This window comes from Cornus florida, unplaced genomic scaffold (genome assembly GCF_030987335.1).
Source record: "Cornus florida cultivar Cherokee Brave unplaced genomic scaffold, ASM3098733v1 CherokeeBrave_3.0.0_Hap2_Chr08, whole genome shotgun sequence".
NCBI lineage: Eukaryota > Viridiplantae > Streptophyta > Magnoliopsida > Cornales > Cornaceae > Cornus > Cornus florida.
Genome location: NW_026775578.1, coordinates 5276239 through 5297776, shown reverse-complemented (window position 1 = coordinate 5297776; position 21538 = coordinate 5276239). Strand labels below are relative to the sequence as shown.

General features: G+C 35.2%; 2 protein-coding genes across 7 annotated transcripts; both read left to right on the top strand.

The window, feature by feature from the left end:
* Positions 1 to 944: 944 nt before the first annotated feature.
* On the top strand, positions 945 to 4484 carry LOC132269050 (protein CUP-SHAPED COTYLEDON 3-like). The gene is made up of 3 exons (XM_059770051.1): positions 945 to 1268; positions 2647 to 2906; positions 3743 to 4484. The coding sequence occupies exons 1-3, from the start codon at positions 1109 to 1111 to the stop codon at positions 4220 to 4222; spliced, it is 900 nt and encodes a 299-aa protein (XP_059626034.1). The 5' UTR covers positions 945 to 1108; the 3' UTR covers positions 4223 to 4484.
* A 3354-nt stretch (positions 4485 to 7838) lies between these two features.
* On the top strand, positions 7839 to 21017 carry LOC132269048 (putative lysine-specific demethylase JMJ16). Of its 6 annotated transcripts, none has more exons than XM_059770045.1 (12): positions 7842 to 8043; positions 9416 to 9499; positions 9621 to 9917; positions 11736 to 11807; positions 12575 to 12652; positions 12796 to 13314; positions 13416 to 13640; positions 13878 to 14039; positions 17556 to 17924; positions 18284 to 19638; positions 19717 to 19805; positions 20646 to 21017. In XM_059770045.1, the coding sequence occupies exons 2-10, from the start codon at positions 9473 to 9475 to the stop codon at positions 19166 to 19168; spliced, it is 2634 nt and encodes an 877-aa protein (XP_059626028.1). In that variant the 5' UTR covers positions 7842 to 8043; positions 9416 to 9472; the 3' UTR covers positions 19169 to 19638; positions 19717 to 19805; positions 20646 to 21017. The 6 variants fall into 6 exon arrangements, with proteins under 6 accessions (XP_059626033.1, XP_059626028.1, XP_059626032.1 ...); XM_059770046.1 differs by lacking the exon at positions 7842 to 8043 and adding an exon at positions 8727 to 9107; XM_059770047.1 differs by lacking the exon at positions 7842 to 8043 and adding an exon at positions 8729 to 9107 and having other exon boundaries at positions 9616 to 9917.
* The last annotated feature ends 521 nt before the right edge of the window (positions 21018 to 21538 follow it).

The window sequence follows — 21538 nt, the reverse complement described above, 5'->3', positions numbered from 1 at the left end:
AATTACTAAATAAATAATTTGGACCGAGGCTAGTATTGGATATTATGTCCTTAAGATAATTTACTCCTCGCTTGGTGTTGACGGGCTCAATGCATGATGCTTATCTCCCGAGATACAACGGTTTACATCAACCAATAGCAGGTAGCACTTCAAACTCGTAGATACGATGGACCTCGTCTGTGTAATAATATATCCGACTCAAAAATGTATCTATACTATATAAATGCTGATTTGGGTACAATTCGAACCAAATGGTTCGGACCAATCTTAATATGGCTAGATAAAATTGGATTAGGGTCTAAGTGGCTCGGACCACTTGGCCTATGGTTTGAGCTCACTTTGGTTGAGTTCAAGTCTAGAGTATGAGAGAGAAGAAAATGAATTGAATGAATTGCAAATGGCAGTCCAATGGGGTATTTATAGAAATAAAAGTGCATTTTCGAATTGGGTGTGTCTCTTCATCATTGGACACAACCAATTATATGTGTTTTTTCATTACGGAATAATTTATACGTGTCTCTTCATTGCTGGATATAACAATTTATATAACACACCCACTACAATAAGTTGCAATGATTCACATTGAATAAGTTATGCTTGTTAGTTTTGAGTTGTATCTTTTCATCCAACGTACAAACAACTAGTGATCACACATGTTCAGTCAAAGATTAAATAATTTTCATTCAAATATCCTAACATTAAGTTCTATCCCTTTTAGTATTCTCAGGAAAATTTCTTGTATCTTTGGATTTTCTTGAAAGTTGCCTCTGTGACGATGGTTAACTACACAAGCATAGACGTACTGCGAAAATAATTGTAAGCAACTCCAACGGGCAAAGGTACTTATCATGACAACCTTTTATATAAAAATATTTATATATTTATTTATTTATCCAGTAGTGTGTGTGTATATATATATATATATATAATAATATTTTAGACCGCCTACATTCCATCTCCTACCAACACCCAACTGATCACATTTGGTTTACTTTATTAGAAACTCAAACTCATATACATACATATATATATTTATATATATAGTTTATTATCTTTCTCACATAAATACCTATCCTTTCCCTTCCAAAAACCACAGCTACAATTAATAATGGATCTAAGAGACATTGGAGCTACACTGCCTCCAGGGTTTAGATTTTACCCAAGTGATGAGGAGTTGGTGTGTCATTATCTCTACAAAAAGATAGCAAAAGAAGATGCTATGTTGGTGGAAATTGACTTGCATACTTGCGAGCCATGGCAGCTTCCCGGTACACACATATATCTCTCTTTTAATTACTTTCCATGGCATATTCTTTGTTTTCCATTTTTTCCTCTTTGTGGAATTTATATTTGCACGTCTGTTACTATTGTCCTTTGTGATAATTTTTCAGCATGCCTTTCGCTTTAGTTTCTGGTTTTCTTTTCTTTTCTTTTCTTTTCTTTATATAGGTTATCAGAATTATTTTTGTTTTTCTTCATATATATATATAGATATTAATTAAAACGTATTCTCAACCATAAATGAATTAATTGCAGACACTTGGGGTAGTCTGTAGCACTTGATTTAGATCTTTGCAAGGAGACAAAACATGTTACTCCAAGCTCTTTAATTGCTTGATCGAGCAGAGAACATGTTGCAATAATGGCTTTCATGAGAGTGAGAGAGGGGTACATGGCGGACAAAACCAGTATAGTATTACCGACTTGGGTCCCTAATTGTAGTAAGATTATTTATTCAAGGCTTTTTCAAACAAATTATATTCTTTTACTTTTCGGAAGTGATATAAAATTGTGAAATATAGTGTAAATGATATACAGTATTTACTGAAGAAAAAAAAAAAAGAGAGAGAATAATAAGTGATTTACAGTTTAATTATATTATCCCTTTATGCTAAATAGTTTGCTTCTGGCTTTTTCCATAAAGTGGGAAGGGTATCGAATGGGGTCTTCTTAAAGTTTGAAGTGACTCCAAAAAGAAGGAAAAAAAGATTCTTATGTGGTCATTTTAGTTTTATTATTTATTTATTATTATTTTTTGGTTACACTTCCTTACTATATATATTATTGTGTATAAAAATAGCTAATATTTATTTGAGGACTTCAAAACCTTGGGATGGATATATAAAATTTAAGAAGAAAGGAAATTTAGGAAGAACTGATGTCCTCTTTGACATTGAATTAACGAACAGCCAGAAAGCCCTTACTAGTTACTACTTTTGGAATGTTCATTTATTAAATAAAATACAAAGGCTAAGTTTTCAAAATATTTATTAAATTTATGCTTATTGATCATGTTTTTTGTTTAATTATTTTTATTTTTTTAGGGTATGGTTGTGGCCCTTGTGGGGGCAACTTTTCTTGGATAGGTTCAAATTTTTATTAGGTCTAAAAGGTGAGAATCTTTTTAATGAGTAGGAGGTCTAGCGTTTTAATCTCTTCAGGATAGTGAGTTAAATTATATATGAGTGCATGTATTTCAAAGGATAGCATAGCCTGTTATATAATTGCTATTGCATGTGTAACTCTTATATACTATATATATATATATATATATATATATATATATATATATATATATGTTTTTGGGATGATGTGATAATTCTTTCATCTGACTTGGAAACCTACAAACATGTTTATGGTGTGAAGAGGCGGCGAAGCTTAATTCAAATGAGTGGTACTTCTTCAGCTTTCGGGATCGGAAGTATGCCACCGGCTATCGGACCAATCGGGCTACGACTTCTGGATACTGGAAAGCCACCGGAAAGGATCGAATGGTGCATGATCCGACGACTGGTGGCATTGTCGGGATGAGAAAGACACTGGTTTTCCATCGAAATAGAGCTCCTAAAGGTATTAAAACTGGCTGGATCATGCATGAGTTTCGCCTTGAGACCCTACCTCCTAAGGTCCGTTCTTACTACCCTTCCATTTTACCACCTTAATATTTGTGGTCGCAATTCATGTCCAATTACATATATTATCCAGAAAATACTTCTCTTATCTAGCTATAATGATGGGATGAATTTATTAGAATTAATTTTAAAATATTAAATTTAATAGATAAGATAACTTGTAATAAGAAATAGTAAAAAAAATGATTCATCTAACCAATCTATTGATATAAAATTAAGACGAAAATGATGATGAAAATGCTTATATCACTTTCCATAAACTTATATGTTGTCATATAAATAATCCTGTCATGTAAAGATGGTTGGGTTAACTATTGATTTAACATTGATGTGTAGAATCCAAGTAATTAATTTTTGAAGTTTTTCAATACTCAAGGTCTTATTATTATTATTATTATTTTTTGAAAATAAGTATTAAGACACGTGTGACAGTATTATTGATATTGTGATATGCTGTTGGGTTATAAGGACATCCTTGTAGGATTAGAGACGATATTGTTCAATCAGCTTGTCTTGTCTTGTTTTTAATCTGTAGATCGAATTGCTCCTCCTCCTTGTCCTCTTGTTACAATTGTCACCCCCTACCACATATCCTCATGGAAAATCGATGAATTCTTGTGCATATAGCTAATAATATTTCCTTCTGTTAATCGTATATATTTTGGTTGCAAATGAATACAAATACAATGTCACAACCTTCGATCACTGTGGATTCCTTAGTTTTAAAATATGCATTATACGTAATATATGTATTCTGTACTACGTATGCATGTATGCACTTGTGTGTATATATAACTTCTAATATATACGTTCATACTCAATAATGACAGGAAGACTGGGTGTTGTGTAGAGTATTTCACAAAAGCAAGGGATCAGAGGACAACAGCAACAATGATCTTAGCCCGCAAAATGAGTTTGAAACCCTAGTTGGTGACATTTCTCCAAATTTGGCTTCATCTACTCTTACTCATGTCCACCAAGGTACCTTGCCTTGTGGGTATCAGCAAATCACATCATTCTTGCAAACCCAACCCCATGATCAAAGTCACAACCCTAGCAATAGTACTACTATCCTAAATATAGCCACGTTAAACCCTAGTTTTCTGGATTTAGCTCATGAGACAAACAATATTGATCATGTTGATGAAATGAATTCAAGGTGCGAGCTGGATGAATACGAGTACGAGTTCTTGTTTGATATGGGTTTTGGAGAAAGCAGCTGCTTGGGTGGTGATGGAGTGCTGCCTCCAAGTTTAGAGGATCATATGAGATTTGATGATGATCATAAAAGTACTATAGTTCTTTGTTGATAAGAAAACACAAGCCGATTGTTTATTTGTGCATGATAATACTGTGGTGGTGAATATTTTTTTTATTTTATTTTATTTTATTTTATTTTTTTTTTAAGGTACAATTCATGTTTGATTGGATCTTTAGAAGATTGGTTAAATATAGAGATATGTATAGGTATTGATCAATACTAGCTTTGTATTTACATGTATTGGCTATAAATTTGATTACATTCTTAATTATATATATATATGCTCTTTTTTTTTTTCATGCAAATTTTCTATTCATGAAAGTTGTCAATGCAAAAATCTACATGCTCCAGAGCCAGTGGCAATTCTTGCAAGACAAGAGAAGTGATTATCGGCGTGGTGCCAGCCAGGTGTACTCCGACGATCAAGTTAGTACTTGACGATTGAATATCCCAGAAAGGATCATCCTTTCTATGAGATTTATGGCGTACCTTTTTATGTTGACTGGCCTCACTTTTATAGAAAGTTGAAGTTGTCGTTTCCACATTTACTCAGTGAGAGACTGGTTTTCACTCGTGACACCTCAAACTTTGTTTACCCATGGGATTGTTCCTCAGTCTGTTGGCAAGTCAAGAAAAGCAGACGAGCCAAATAATTCATTATCATTTATCAAGCAACATCATATCCTTCTTCGACAAAGACTCACTTATCTTCTTAAAAGCAAGTTGAGCATTGCCTAGAACAGATGCTGCTGAAGAGTAGGGGTCTGAGGGGAGTACCCCTGCTTTAGTAAGGGGTGGCCTAGTCTCATCCATAAGCTGATGAGGGAATTGCGAGTCGGATACATGCGGAGAAACAACTGAAATCGGTAAGACTCTTTGTGCTATAATAGTAGCCGTCTTTTTTTTCCTCTTAGCGGGGGAAGTAGGTGGGAAGTCACTTAAGCCTTCTTTGAACTGAGCTAGAAGCCTCTTATTAAGTTTCCGGGATATGGTTACAGAGGACTTGCCAATAGGCTGAGGACCAACCCCATGGGTAAACAAAGTTTAAGGTGTCACGAGTGAATACTAGTCCCTCACTGAATGGTTAAAGGCTTCCTTTATTTGCTGGAGATCATCAGATGAAATGACAATCTCTTTAAAGCCTGAGAGGATGACAACTCTGTTAATAACTCAAACCAAAATTTTTTGAGTTTTAAAACAAAAGAGGGTATCATTATGGGTAATTCACTAATGGAATTCTGACTACACCACGCACGAGGAATGGAAGTCCTTATCCGCAGGAAAGCACTTTCATCAGGAAAGAATTCCCAGCCATCACCAGAAACAAAAAAGAAACGACTTTCCATGGTTTGTGCTTAAGGGGATTTCTAGAGATAAGAATTTTATCCCGTGGGGAGAAGAAGAACCGGTCACCCCTTTTGGGAATGTAGCAATGAAGAAACTCCTGGATAGTAAGCGAGGTATTACAACAAGCTCGCCACAGAACTAAACAACCCATCATTGTTCTCCAGACATTCGGGGAGAGTTGAGTTAGAGCAAGATTAAAGTGACGCAACAGTTCCCTAATAAAAAGAAGGATTGGAAAACGCAATCTGGCAATGACAGCAGACTCATAGGAACAAATCTCAGTTGGGTAAAAGGAGGACGCTCTATCCTCAAGTAAAGGAAGTCTAAGAGCAACACTGTCTGGAATTGAATAAGTTTGCCTAATCTGATCTAGATCATCTGGGGTAAGGGAGCCTACTATATCCTGTACCAAATGTGTCTCTGACGGAGCCGAATCAGATTAGTGGTGTTCCTCGTCCGACATAGTGTTAGATTCTGGGTGAAACATGCTGGCAGTAACACACGTTGCTGTATGCAAGAGCCTAGCTTCACAGTGACCTATAAAATTTTCTAACTTTGGTCTTGGTATACTGAGTTGGAGGAAGAAGCAATAACGAATTAAATAGAAGAAGGAAGAAAATAAGGGCATTGAACTTACCACATCACTACGACTAGTACTACTTGGCTTTCTGGAAGATAGAAGTAATTTGAATGAATTCTACTCAAACCATCTCGATTTATAGAAGAAGAACGTAAACAAATAAGGAAGATATTTATGGTGGAATTCTAATAGAAATCTGCTTTGTGAGGGACAATCAGCTCCTAGCGGACTATTTTGCATAAAAATTTACTTTTACAATATAGAATAGGATTAGGAATCAATCCTCGAATAGGACAACCACACTGGCAGCCGCACATGAGTTACCTATGTACCGAGAGGTAGGCAACTCGACCCCCGACTGTATTTGCGAAGTGGCAATATGAGTCAGGCTAATGGACAAGGCTCTACTACAATTCTAACTATCTATTATTATGTAATATTTGGGAATTAACGTTCTGGTGGTTTAACAAGCAATCTTCCGAAACAGGAGGCAACTGATGGATGTATAAATTAAATACCCGTGGATAAGGGAAGGTTGTTAAATTAACGTGTTATCTCATAAGATTGAGATAGGCTTTACAGATTACGATAAGGATTAAACATATAGATTACGATAAGGATTAAACCTATAGATTACGATAAGGATTAAACCTACAGATTACGATAACGATGAAGACAGCGGTAACTCTATATGATATCCTGACCTAAGCTCTATAAATAAAGGGGGCTAATCAACGTTTTAAGGTACGCAATAAATCCTAACTCAATTTCTTGATTTCTTTAGATAGATTACTTCGCACACTGACTTGTTCGTCGAAACCTATTCCACCGGTAACACACCGGTGTTTGTAGGATCACCTTTTCTTCTCTTTGTTCAGGAAGTCAGATCAGATCCGGATTGCGCAGAATCCATCCTCAACAAAAGTGATTACACTTTCATGAAGAATGGAAACCTTAAAAATGTAATTCAATTCAAAAAATTATTGGTTACCAACTATGTAGTAATCTCCGTTAATAACACTCATTATTTTCCTTGATTTCTTTGATGATAGAAAATAATAACGTACTTGATGCCCAATATCGTTCAAACTCATATATATATATCACAATTATAAGGTATTCTAAGAAACTCAATGTTTTGAAAAAGAAAAAAAAGACTCAATCTTATCTTTTATATATAAGACTCAATCTTATCTTTTATATATCTTATATATATATATATATATAAAAGATAAGATTGAGTCTTTTTTTTTCTTTTTCAAAACATTGAGTTTCTTAGAATACCTTATAATTGTGAGTACACACAATCCCGTCCCATATGCACAGGCAACAACGGAAAAAATTCGGAGAGTTAATAACTTTCAAAAACGACATTTTAATTAACTTTTTAATTTTTAACTGGGAAAAATATATATGGAATAAACAAAAGAGGCCAAGCTTCGTTATAGGATTCAGTCAAGCCCATGTTCAAACATTCAGTTTTAAGAATGGGCACACTTTTACTGTTTCAGTTGTTGGGCTTCTTCCTTGGATTGAGCCAAGCCCAAGTCGAAACTTTGATTTTTTTTTTCGGAAGGTAAAGTCGAAACTTTGATTCTGTTACGGGTATGTGGAAAATGCATGATTTGACAATTATTAGTTTTTGGCAAAACTGTATTTTAATGTGGGTAAAAATGTAATTAAACAACATTTTAACCGCAGGAAATTAAAAATAAGCGGACCCCCGGAATGAAAAGAATCAGTTGTCGCTTCTCGCTTCTTGCTTCCTTCCTTAAAATCGGTTTTAGAAAAACTTCAGTCACACGACTCATGAGTGGGACTAGATTAGGGTTTTCACTGTACACAATGATTTCGGATCGTTGCCCAAACTTCAACGGAAATTATCATTCTTGAATCAAGAACATGTGAGACTGGCCCCATCACTTCTCACTTGGTGTTTTTGGGTATGTCTTATCTCATTACCTTCTTTCTTGTGATGTTCAAACATGAATTGGGTAGGATGTGATTTTTTTTTTGATAAGTGGGTAGGATGTGATTTTCAAAATAAATTATGACATTGTTGTTGAATCTGGAGGAGTGTCTTTTTAGAATTAGATGTCTTCGTTTCATTTGGGAAATCTATTAAAAGAATAGCCCTTTTGGCATGCATTTTGTGCAAATGTTGCATGGGTATTAGAAATTTTTTGTGGAGCTGTGATGTTTTATTAGATAAGATGTTATTGAATGATGGATGGTAAGTTGTCAGTTGTATTATGAAGTCGATGGCTAATGGGGTAAAAATGAATTTGAGGTTTTTGTGTCCCATAAACATATGAGGTATAGAGGTTTTGTTCCATTTTTTATACTATATTTTGCGGTTCAAATTGTTTGTTTTTATGGAATTAAGTTACCAAGAAGAGGTTATAATCTTGGACTTATGATGAGAGTTGAGCTTTAGTTAGGTATCTACCTTTATGATCAACCTAAAAATATACTTTCTTTGCCCTCTGTTGGTCCAGAAAAAGATGGGAGGAAAAGAAAGGAAAGTTTGAATTCTACAATAATTAGCATTCGACTGGTGGTTCAACAGTTTCCTATTGTCTTATTATTTTGCTTTTCCGGGAAACAATTTGAAGTACATTGATATATTCCATTTCTCATTAAAATGAATAGTGTGTTGGTTATTCTGTTACCCTCGTGGTCTTGGAGGTGCCTATGCTCGTGTTTTTGCAAGGAAATGATTTATTGGGGTGCTTGAAAGCAAATGGCGTGAGATTAGTGGGAGAATGTGATACTTGGATGGAAGAATTTATGTAGCATGAAATGTCTAATGCAATTTGTGTGCAAAACTTTCTCAATCGTGTGGAAACCTTTTTAACAGTTTCAGTGTGAAAATCGTCACTATATGCAAATATGTGGGAAATTCACAAGATTGATGTAATTTACCTTCCACAACTCTTTGTAGCACCATATATATTCACTGGCATATGTGCCTGATGGATTTAGCCTGCTGGTTTGGTTATGTCAGGTAACACCTTCAGATATTGGGCTTTCTGTATGCATCTTTGTTGAAAAACAGAAGAGAATAGAAGCATATGAAGAATTAGATTATTTGGTCATCCCTAGACAGCATCATGAAAATTCACAAACCAATAATTCGTTGCATTACACACACACTAGATTCTCCAAATGATAAAAATTCTCTCTCTTATATGATTTATGACATGCAAGAGCATGTTGAACCATACATGTCCATTCTGAATATTTAGACATGGTTTGTTTGTGACCATTCATAATTTTTTTTTTTTTTTTTTTTGCATTCTTCTCTTTTTGTAGATAGTATTTTAAACTTTGTACAACAAATGGAAGTCTGCTGGGTGTTAAGCAACTTTTATGTATAATACTACAGTGATAAAGGAGGTATGGTTTCTCTCCAATATTTTTCCAATATGCTATTATCAGATTGTCCTTTTTTCTATTGTTAAGAAGTGACTTTCAGATATTTGGCATTTGTTAATTCTTCTCTTCCTTTGCAGTGCAGAGGGGAATGGTGCTCATGGGCTCTTCTGCTAAAAAAGACAAAATGGAGAAGCTCTCAGTTCCACCCGGTTTTGTGTCACTAACATCCTTCAAGCTTAAGAGGGTAGAAAGTAGCGGAAAAACATTTAGTTCTGGGGCTTCTGAGAGCGTGCTTGAACCTGCGTCAGCAGAGATGGATACTGCTTGCAACATAGTTGACGCTGCAAAGCTTAAGAAGTCTCTTTGGCGTAGACCGTGGATACTTTATAATCAATTAACTCACAATCCTGAGAAATCTGACTCTGAACTGCTTGATATGGTCATCTATCTTCTTTGTTTTATTTTTATGCAATGCTTTTAGAGTGCGGGATTATAAACTGGTGTTGAAGTATATTGATTATTTATGAGTATGTGGTCATCTATCATCTTTGTTTTATTTTTATGCAATGCTTCTAGTGTGCGGGGTTATAAACTGGTGTTGCAGTATATTGATTATTTATGGGTAGAGTTTTTGTTTTGTTTATTTTTGTTTTGTTTTAAATCTTAAAGCTGTAGTCCAGCAAATTAGTAAGGATTTTTAGTACTGTACAAGAACATGATAAGGGAGGCATGAAGCATGTTTCTTTGTACACACTACACACTTTATAACCTGTTTTATTTACATATCTTTTAGAAACTACGCCTTAAATGACTATGATGAAATAGATCAGTTTTTAGATGAGAAATAATAAAATTAAACATGAATAGAGCATGAGAAGTTAAATGGAGAATCAATTAACATCAGCGTTGAAGATTGCTGACTGCAATGATAAGGGAAATAGTGGTTCCTGTTGATTACTACATGGTGAAGGATCAAATTAAGACATATATTTACACTGAGGCTATATAGAAAAACATGGTGGGTGAAACAGGAATATGACCTTGCTGTACAAAATGGTGAAGGCGGCATCGAAACTTATAATAAGTAGATTATTTCACCAAATCTTCTTTTTTTTTTCTTCTTCAAATTGGTAACTAATCTAATGCAATTTAATTCTAAACTCTTGCTGAAAGTTGAGGTCTGGTATGTGTGACTTTATTTGGTACCATTTTGTAATCTTGCATTTGGCATTTTCCACCCAAAGTCATCATCAGTGCCAGCTCAAATGGTTGGCAATTTAGGTGGTTGCCTAAGGCGTCCAACAAAAAAATCCTTCTTAAGGTAGGGCTCATATAAATATTTTTGTATTGTAAGGTATATTTACTCTCTTTAATAGGCTTTTTTTTTTTTAGTTAGGTTTACCATTAACTTACCTTTATAATGTGAAACATGATTTTTAATTCCTATTTTTTCTCCAATCTCCCAATCTTTTCCACCTCTATTCTATGCTTTCTATTTTCTAAATTTATATTTTATCTTCTTTCCTAACTTCTTTAATGTCTCACCTTTTCTTACTCTCACGCCCCTTCTTCTCTCCCGCCTTTTTCTCTTTTATTTAGTTTTTTTTATTCATTCAGAATTCACAGCTTCTTCTTTCCTTTATTTTCATATGCTCCCCCATCTCTGTGCCCCAAGTTTTGGAACACAGAAAAATTGGACAAGACTTAATGATCAATGTAACGGTTTTCTTTTATTTTTATTTTTCTTATAAATATGTTTAATAAAAATGTTATTTTGGATATAAAAAACTTTAAAAAGAAAATTAAACTTAATAGACACTATTAGAAAACTTAAATTCAAAATTTTATTAATATTTTACATCTCAAAATGTACAAAGTAATTTCTAAACATCGAAACTTATTTATGTGATTTTATATCAATAAAATAAGTATCAAAAGGCTACAGCTAATCTTTTGCCTTAGGTCTCAAATTACATTAAGCCGGCCCTGGTCATGATGTCGGATTAGGTGTAGGATCATGAGCAGTGCGATGGGTCCTAACAGTTAGATGGGGAAAATGCATACATTTTTTAAACTCTAGCTGGTCAGCATGAAACTTCTTATTAGTAACATATGATACTTTATCAGGATATGTCCTTTCATGAAAAATATTGGCCCCATATTTTCCATAGCATGTTGAGTATTTTATTGTAAGATCGATAATCAATGTAATGCATCCTTATTCCTGAATATTAGCTGATACTCGTGTTATTTGCAGAATGTTCTTTCGAAGACTTGCCTTCCCAAAGGGGTGATCCACAGCTGTTCAAGTTCTAGTAATTGCCAGAAGGTTTATTCTTTTTCTTAATTTGATTATTTTCTAAAAAGCATGGACACCGACACAGATAGGATACAACGTGGATACACCAATATGTGAATTCTAAAAATGTAGGACACAGACACGACGTGAACCCGACTAATATCAATATAAATATTCATTTATATATCTATTGATTAAGACAATTGTAATACTTTAATTAATTTATATTTATATGCTAAAGTTACATAATTTAGAAGATGAAGTTATTCGAATATAAAAAAGAAATATATTATATTATACATGATATTACTCTCCTATCTTGTCATTATAAATATGTTTTTGTTCATTACATACTGTGAATGTCAATTTTTTGAAGAAAGGGAGGTTGGACACTTGGATGTATTTTCATAATGTTGTTTTCGTGATTGTCATGTGTTAGCTTTATATAAGACGGAGAGTGTAGGATGTTTTGGTTGAGTATCCAGAATGTGTTGACCAAGTGTTTGAGATGCGTCTACCAACTTTCTGAGATAAAAAAAATTATATTTAAATTATGTACACGGCCATGAAGTGTTGGACATGTGTTCAGAAGTGTCTATGAAGTGTCAGTGTCTCACACGGCGTCAGACACAGACACGGCACCATGGTAGAAGTGTCCGTGATTCTTACATTATTTTTCATTGAATAATCTCTAGAACCATTTTTGACCTTCGATTGGTGCAAATTCTAAGATATAACTATACAAGTCTTCCTTTTCCTGCTTTAATGCTCATAATCATGTATGGTGTTCGGAGCAGTTTACAGCAAGGTGGCTTCCTGAAGAGGCACATACTACTGTGCTGGAAGAGGCTCCCATTTTCCACCCAACTGAAGAGGTACTTCTTGACAACAACAATAAATGACATTTATGCTTTCCATTTTTCACCTCCATTTTGTTTCCCATTGTCTTTTGTTCATATATGAGTGCTTTGGCTGCTAGATATTTGGCTATCTGTATGAACTTTGGATCTTCATACAGGAATTTAAAGACACACTTGAGTACGTTGCAAGCATACGCCCACGAGTAGAGCCATATGGAATTTGCCGCATTGTTCCTCCTCCTTCCTGGCAACCACCTTGTCATATTAAGGAAAAGAACATATGGGAAAGTTCTAAATTCACTGCCCGTATTCAAAGGATTGATGAGCTTCAAACTTTGTATTCAAAGAGAAGAGTACATTTTCATGAAAAGATGAAGGGAAAAAGGAAGAGAACTTTGGGAATGAGTTTGGAATGTGGGTCTAGTGATGGACATGCCATAAACCCTGAAGCTAGATGCTATACTAGGGTTTTTGAATTCGAACCTGGTCCAGAGTTCACTCTGGAAACTTTCAAGAAATATGCAGATGATTTCAAGATGCAATATTTTCGCAACAAAGATGAAGTTGTAGATCCAGATGTCAATTCTTCCGTGTCTCAAGAGCTGCAGGAACCATCAGTGGAGAATATTGAGGGCGAATATTGGCGGATTGTTGAGAATCCCAGTGAAGAAATTGAGGTATGTTGGAGAAAGCATGACAAGCCTATTGACTGTTCTAATTCATTTTCTGTTTTATCTGGCAGCATATCTTATTTTGTGTGTGTGTGTGTTATATTTAGGTGCTTTATGGAGCTGACCTTGAAACTAGAGTTTTTGGAAGGGCATTTCCAATAGTGTCCAATTCAGCAGAGACACCTGATTATCCTGAATATGTGGAGTCTGGTTGGAACTTGAATAATACCCCTAAGTTACCTGGTTCTCTTCTTGCTTTTGAAAATTGTGAGACTTGTAGCATTCTACTCCCTCGACTTCATGTAGGAATGTGCTTTTCATCACTTTGTTGGGTAAGAATTAGAGGCTCTTCATTGCCCAGAAATAAATTATCAGTTCCTATACGTGTTCCTGCTCACGTGTTTTGAATTATATAATTGTATTATATGCTTGTTAAGTTCTGTATTGGTATTATTTATGATTTATTTTAGTTCTTGCAGTATCTATTTATTGTATATGGTTGGCTTTCCAGCTGTTCTGGATGCAGATTGATCATCATTTTGATTTAATTGTTTATTTTTGAGAAACAGAATGTTGAAGAGCACCATTTATACTCACTCCATTACTTGCATTCGGGTGCTCCTAAAATATGGTATGGCATCCCTGGAAGATATTCCATTATGTTTAAGGAAGCTGTGAAGAAGAACTTTTCAGATTTGTTAGCAGAATCTCCTCAATTGCTTCATAAGCTGGTGAGTGTAGATATCCTTCTTTCTCATATTGTCGCATCATGCAAGGGAAATGCTTTTGTTGCTGGAAATTGTTGACTGCATCCATGTTTTGTAATACTTTTGTTGGAATATTTTTACAACCAGCCAAAGAAAATTGCATTTTGTTCGAATTTTATGAGAAGGAAAACATACTTGAAAGTTGTAAGTTGCAGTGCAGTCCTAAAAACGTCTCTGATAATTTGATTCATTTGTAAATAGATCTAGAGAAGGGTGAATAGTTTATTATCATTTTGCTACTAATTTTGATTTTTTTTATTTTTATTTAATAGTCACAACCACGAAATGGAGCAAAACAATTTAAGTGAAATAGCAAAAGCAAGCATCTAGAAAACCCAAAAAGATTGGACCTAGTTCAGAGCAAACAATCCACTATGAAGCAAAAAATTACAACTTTGTTATACTAATTCTCTCCCGTATTGTTACTAGTCAATTCATTTACTTCAGAACCAAACTTATGCTGACACTCCACTTAGGTTCTGTTACGGTCATTGAACAGATTCGTCTTAACACACTCCATTATTGTCATCATTGTCGATTGCTTCGCAAAAATTAAGAGAGCCCAACTATCATTGCACAACTACTGCTATTGATCTTTATGATCATGCATATATTTGCAAAACAGAAAGTGCAGTAGAAAGCCTTTGGAATATAGAGATTTTCAATGAAGAACTCTCACGGCAGCTCTCTTGTCTTCTTTCTTGTGTTATTGCACATCTCTTTGTCTAAATTCCTATGAGATATATATTCATATGTATATATATGTGAGAAACCTTCATCCTTATCATTTTACACTGAGAAAGTGATGTGGAATGATTTTGGGAAGTTTTAAAAAAATAAGGATGAGTTTTACAAAATAGAAATCATAATTTTTGGAAATTGTGTAACAGAGAACGGTTGCTAACTTTTTGAGTAACCGATGAGACTTTTTGGCGATTAGTAACTGGTGCATAGATTTTGATTTACCGGTTACTCACCTCACTGGGGGGTTGAATCTTGGTGCTCACAAAGCTGACCGTTGCTTGCAAGCACAGTTATTGACAATCAGTTTTAAAATACCATGAACATTTTTCAAATCAAATCAAAACCTTCTAAAATGTGAATGTTTAAAACACAAAATAATGTAGGAATAAGGCATCTAAATGCAATTATACCATGATCACATATCCTTGTTAACACGACTTGACAGAACATGGGTATGGGTATAGGATATGTGTCTGACACGTGAACCCAAATAAGACACCCTGATCCTTCACATGGCATGATTGAAGAAGAATAAAAAAACTTAAAGTTAATAGAAAATATGAGCTTTGGAAACCTTTTCTTTTACCACATTCCATTTAATTTGAGTAATAATTGTGTATATTCTTATAAAACAACATTCATGCTCTGCTTGCTAGGAGGGGTAGAAAAATGGATGGAAAGGAGAGGGAGAGAAATGGATGAGGCATCCCTAGGGAGGGGAAGGTGTCTTCCTTACTTTTTGTTTGGTTGAGCGGAAGAGATAGTAGAAATGATAAATGCGGTGACTCCTTTTTTTTGTTTGATTAGAAGGAAGTGAATGAATTTATAATTTTTTTACCAGAATACTCATTATGTAAACTAATACACAAGTCTGAAGGGTAGTATTGTCATTTATGGTATCTATAATAGTTTTTCTTGTCATCCTTCCTCCCTTCAATCCACTTTTGGAGGAATTAAAATTTGCAGCCCAAGAAGGATGGCTCATCCATCCTCTCTTCCCTCCTTGTCTCCTCTTTATCAAACGAGGAAGCCCACTGCCTTTTTTCTTCCCTCCATCTCTCTTCCGTCTCTCCTACCAAATGGAGCATTAACATTGTACTATATAAAAGTGTAAAACGTATAGTGTATTTAAATGTGTAGTACATGTCTACATTTATGTATCTAACTCTTGGACACATACCCCCGTGTCCTAAGATTTGGGATTCGAGGTCTGATATTTAGATACACATCCGCACCCAATACACCTATCCGTGTGTCAAGGTAACATAACTAATCAGTGATTTGTGAGGACTTCCTCAATCTTCAAGATGTCCGAAAATAATTCGGGACTCGAATGAAATGGAAAAAGGTACAACTCAGAGCTTTTGACAATGCTAACAATACTTTGAGTCAAGTAGCCTTTCTTTTTGTGTTTTTTTCCCCTGCAAATTAATCTTATTTTGAATCACAGGTTTTCCGTTAAGGATGACCTATTTGTCCTTTAATGCTCAAATTTGTTCCTTATTTTGCTTTTGTAAAGAGTTTCATATTGTATATATTCTTGTTACAAGCTGGAGATTGTTTTGAGTATGAGGATATGATCACTCTTTTTTGTGCGGTAACTTTTAGTGTGTTTAATTTACAAGAATCAGGGGTTTAGCCAACCTTAGTGTGCGTCTTGTCACTTGATTTCTGACTCAAGACAATGGTCTATGTGGTGTGTGTTTAATTTTAACCTTTCAAATATATATTTTTCAAGAAAGCAATTTGAGATAGAGCTTCCTTACAGATGACGTTAACCAGTTTGAGAAGTTCAGATTGTCTTCCATCGGCTTCCAAGGACAAATTTCAATTCTTAGTGGTTATTGCCAAACTGCCAATACAGCTATTAAGATTGTAAACCTTACTACCGTAATAACGTTCTCTTACTTATCTCAATCACAATTTAAGCGAAATGACCGGTGAAGCACCCACTAGTAATTGCTATTTAGCATGAAAAGTGTAGTGCTATCATACTGCATGGGACTCCTAAAAGTACTGCTGCTCAGTTGCGTCACAAAATCAGCCATGTAAAATGGTTTACATCTATAACCTTCTTCATATACTAGTTGCCTGCCATTAAATGCTATATCATACTTCAAATAACTGCCATCTGCCTTTTATTTATTTATTTTATACAACACCCAACCCCTCCACCCCAACCCCCCCCCCCCCCCCCCACACACACACAAGGAATTGTTTGCACCCAAGAGGATTCGAACCTTAGACCTCCTGATACTTCCTGAGGTACCAGGGCCAAGTTCTTACCCGCTTGAGCCCTATGTTACATGGACTTGGCTACGTGTGTCGGACAAGGGTATGTATCCATATGTCAATGTGTCAAATTTCCAAATAGAAGAACACATGAACATGGCTAAATATTCATTTTATTAATTATTTTATTTTATTTTCAGTAATGTTTTTTTTAATAAAATGTTCTTTATGGGCATTTAACTCATTTTAAAGCAATAATATAATATAATTGAGTGATTGGATATGCTTTTTAAGTACATGTCCAACCAAAAGTATCGGACAAATATCCCATACCCATGTCCGAGTAATAGGTGTCCGACATGGGTACTTCACTACTTTTGAAGAGTCCATGTACCATAGCTTGAGCCAACCTCTTGGGGTTCTGCCATCTGCCTTTTATTTATTTATTTTCTTAGTTTATTTAGATATCAGGTTATGTTGTGAAGTTATAAATTCTTGTTTCAGGTCACACAACTCTCCCCGTCCACACTGAAGTCCTTGGGTGTACCTGTATCCCACTGTGTGCAGTATCCTAGGGAGTTTGTCCTTGTTCTCCCAGGGGCATATCATTCAGCACTCGATTGTGGCTTTAACTGTTCTGAAGTGGCAAATTTTGCTCCCTTCGACTGGTTACCTCATGGGCAGTATGCTGTAGAACTCTATAGCGAGCAGTGTAGAAACACATTAATCTCCCATGATAGGCTGTTGCTGGGTGCTGCCATGGAAGCTGTGAGGGCGCAGTGGGAACTCTCTCTGATAAAGAAGAATTCCATAGATAATCTGAGATGGAAAAGTGTCTGCGGAAAGGATGGAATCTTAGCAAAAGCTTTCAGGGTAAGCTTATATTTCATGCATTCTTGTTATATCTGCTAAAGCAAACTTTTGTGCTGCTTGAAAATTCCACATCCCAAGGTGTGTCCGAATATGCATGTGAATCACTCCACTGTAGAAGATTGAATCAGGCACCAATTGTTTTCCTAGAGGGCATATTTTGTTGAGTCATTCTTCACCTGCTACTTTGGCATTTGATATTTTTGGATTTGTTTTTGTCTTTTTTATCAACATAGGTCATTATACGTTGGTCTAATTTTATGATTGCAAGCTAGCCATTAATTTTTATGACAAAATAAAAAGCCATTTATTAGGTGTAATGTTGAAGTAAGATCTTGAAATTTTGTTTGTTTCTTGCATAGTCGCGTGTTAAGCGGGAAGGCCGAAGGATGGAATATCTTTGCAATTCTTCACGGTTACGAAAGATGGGGGACGACTTCGATGCTACGAGTAAAAGGGAATGTGTTACATGCCTTTTTGATTTACACCTTTCTGCCACAGGTTGTCCATGCTCCCCAAACATATATTCTTGCCTAAAGCATGCAAAACATCTTTGTCCCTGTGCTTGGAGTGATAAATTTTTTCTTTTTCGATATGCAATTAGTGATTTAAATGTGCTTGTTGAAGCACTGGAAGGGAAATTAAGTGCAGTTTATAGATGGGCTAAAGAAAATCTTGGGTTGTCTTTACATTCATATGCCTCCAAAGAGACTTTGCGGGTACCTAGGCTTGGTGATACATCCTCTTCTGCTGAAGACTTGAAGCGAAGAAAATTTAATACCGAAAATGCAGCTGCAGACGATGGCTATGAGAAAACAAAGGCAGCAGTGCCACAGGGAACATCCTTGTGTAATCTGAAAGAGAATAAAAACACTTCTTTTACAGTTGGCTCAAGTGGTACCACAGATGAAACCTCTTCTTTACAGAATGAGAAGCCATCCGAAGTGTTAACTGATAATGTGGGTTTCTTGCGTGCTTCAAAATCTGAAAAAGAAATTCCTGGTCTTGGCTTCCAGTTGAAGGGAAAGGAAAGCTTCTTTTCTGTTTCCTATTCAAATTCTCATGCTCATCTCAATAAAGTGGTTGGTTCCTCTGGCAAGCAAAATATTGTTAAGTGCTCTCACACAAGTTTCAAAGAAGCTCCTTTAAGCAATTTAGCTTCTGAGAAACAAACAACTGAAAAATCTTCGCCTTGCTATCAAAATAATGCTATTCTTCTAAGTGATGATGAGGGTGAGGGGCAATAAGTGTATAGTATTGTGAATAGGACTTGATAATTCTAAGTTATCGCAGTTATACTGCTTAGGGAACATGATTTTAGATGATAGCTTTAACGTAAAGCTGATCTCAGCGGTCTGTATCTTCTGTTGTTGATTGTTATAATTATTGATAGCCGTTTCCAAAAATTGTTATTGGAGACAAAGATTGAGGTATTCAATGCATATTAGTTCACTACAAATTTTAAACTTGTGAGTTCCCTTCTCGGAATCTGCTTTCTTGTTTCTTTAGAGAAACTCTTCCAGCCTTTCTTTTAGTACAATGCCAGACCTATAAGGAGTTGGCAACTTCTAAAGTTCATGTTGATGAGAATGTATTGATGATATGAAATGGTATAATATTTGTTCAGATTTCTCTTTCTGGACTCTCCTTATGACATTTATAACAAGAATTTATTGAAGCTAAATATTGCCAATACTTCAGTCTTGGAATTATTCAGGTAAAATGTTTCTTCTTCGTAATTAATTTTTTCATCATCATTTATTTATTAATGTTGTTACAGTGGTGATTGTTCTAGGTGTTGTAATCGATAGGTGACCTGCATTTGGAGAGAGGATGTAGGGCTCTTCTCAAGCAATATCTTCACAGGATGATTGCCCCTTACAGGTAAGCAATCAATTATAGAAACCCTTTTCTAAATGATGGATTTTCTAGATATGTGCCACAGACTGGTAGTCCTGAAATATACGGTAGCTGTAAAAATTATGGAGGTAAAGTTTCTAGGCACGGGATGATTTAAAGAAGAACCTTCACTTAAAATGGTTTGAATTTATATACTTGATTTGAAAAATATTAATATTTTTAGTTGTGATTGGTAATCATGAGTCTGTGCATGGGGCGTGGGGTACTGTACACCGGACCAAGGGCTGGGGTTTGGGCTTTGATTTTCTTTATTAGCTTCAGTCTAGAAATTTTTGGTTGCGGTTACCCACTTAGGTAAACTTATCTCGTCTATTAGGATAATCGCATCTTTGTCTACAGAAGAGAGTACAGACACTCCAAACTGTTTCTGTTCTTGCTCAGTTATTGCAACTACACCTATTTCTCTCTCTTTCTATATACATATATATATATATATATGTTTGTATGTGTGTGAATTTTATCTGTGCATATGGCTGTGTGTAAATCGTGTATAAATTAAGGCCATGGTACAATTTGGTCAAAAACCAGAGAGTAAACTGCAGTTGGACATATAACATTGTCTTAGCCATCGGTGTACTTGGGGCTACTACCTCTGTAAGAGTAGTTTTAACCATTGGTTGTGTGTTGTGTGACCATATAGGGATGTGCGCCCTGTGAAATGTCATAGACCATGGACCACATTGGTCCTCAGGTTAGACCATGATGTGTGTGATTAGAAAATTTCAATATATGGTGTACTTGTTCATTACATATTATGATATCTGACAATACATGTAACATGGTGGTTCTTAATGCATTTAACAGCACCATTAGACATGTCAGAATCATGTGGGTAAATCTACTGGTGGAAGTTTTACTTTTGCAGTGAGGTTGGGTTCCATCCTCCAAAAGGCTCACAACCCGTGACAAGTCGGACCCTTGATTCCTCTCCACTATAAAATTTTGTATTGTACTTTGCTATGCTCTGCGTATTTACTATTTACATTATTCAGAATACAACACTACACTATTATTATATCGACTGTGCGGCATTATTATTGGGTTTCGTTGTCCATTTATATTGAGGATGCAACACTGATTCAAAGTTTTTGCCTTTTTTAAGTAATGTTACACAACCCGTGACAAGTCGGACCCTTGATTCCTCTCCACTATAAAATTTTGTATTGTTCTTTGCTATGCTCTCTGCGTATTTACTATTTACATTATTGAGAATACAACATAACACTATTACATCGTTAGTGCGGCATTATTATTGTGTTTCGTCGTTCATTTAGATCGAGGATGCAACACTGATTCAAAGTGTCTGCATTTTTTAAGTAATGTTATATTGTTATATCTGGATGTATTGTGTTGCATGAGGTTGTATTATCGATACAATTGTTGCATTTTTGATACAGGAAAGTACAGTTAAAGATTTGTATCTTAGGGGGTCATGTGAAGTGGTCATAATCATGATTATGACCTGTTTAATTGACATGGAAACAAGGGGGGTGCTTTTCACGTGAGTGGTTCATGATAAGAGCCATAATTTATGGGGGTTTGTTTAGCTAAAGACTAACTGACGAGAGTAAAATTATTTTTCTTAGAATTTTCTATGTACAACTGGAATATATTGGTTGTATATATCATTATCAGATTATGAATTATAGTATTTAGTTAAAAAATAAAAAATAAATAAACCATAGGATCTAATATGC

Excerpts from the sequence above, each read along its gene's own strand:
- LOC132269050 (XM_059770051.1), top strand. The coding sequence starts at position 1,109 with ATGGATCTAAGAGACATTGGAGCTACACTGCCTCCAGGGTTTAGATTT. Across the intron at positions 1,269-2,646 it reads CGAGCCATGGCAGCTTCCCG|AGGCGGCGAAGCTTAATTCA; the intron begins GTACACACATAT and ends TATGGTGTGAAG. Across the intron at positions 2,907-3,742 it reads TTGAGACCCTACCTCCTAAG|GAAGACTGGGTGTTGTGTAG; the intron begins GTCCGTTCTTAC and ends CAATAATGACAG.
- LOC132269048 (XM_059770045.1), top strand. The coding sequence starts at position 9,473 with ATGTATAATACTACAGTGATAAAGGAG. Across the intron at positions 9,918-11,735 it reads ACTCTGAACTGCTTGATATG|AATGTTCTTTCGAAGACTTG; the intron begins GTCATCTATCTT and ends TGTTATTTGCAG. Across the intron at positions 13,315-13,415 it reads ATCCCAGTGAAGAAATTGAG|GTGCTTTATGGAGCTGACCT; the intron begins GTATGTTGGAGA and ends TGTTATATTTAG.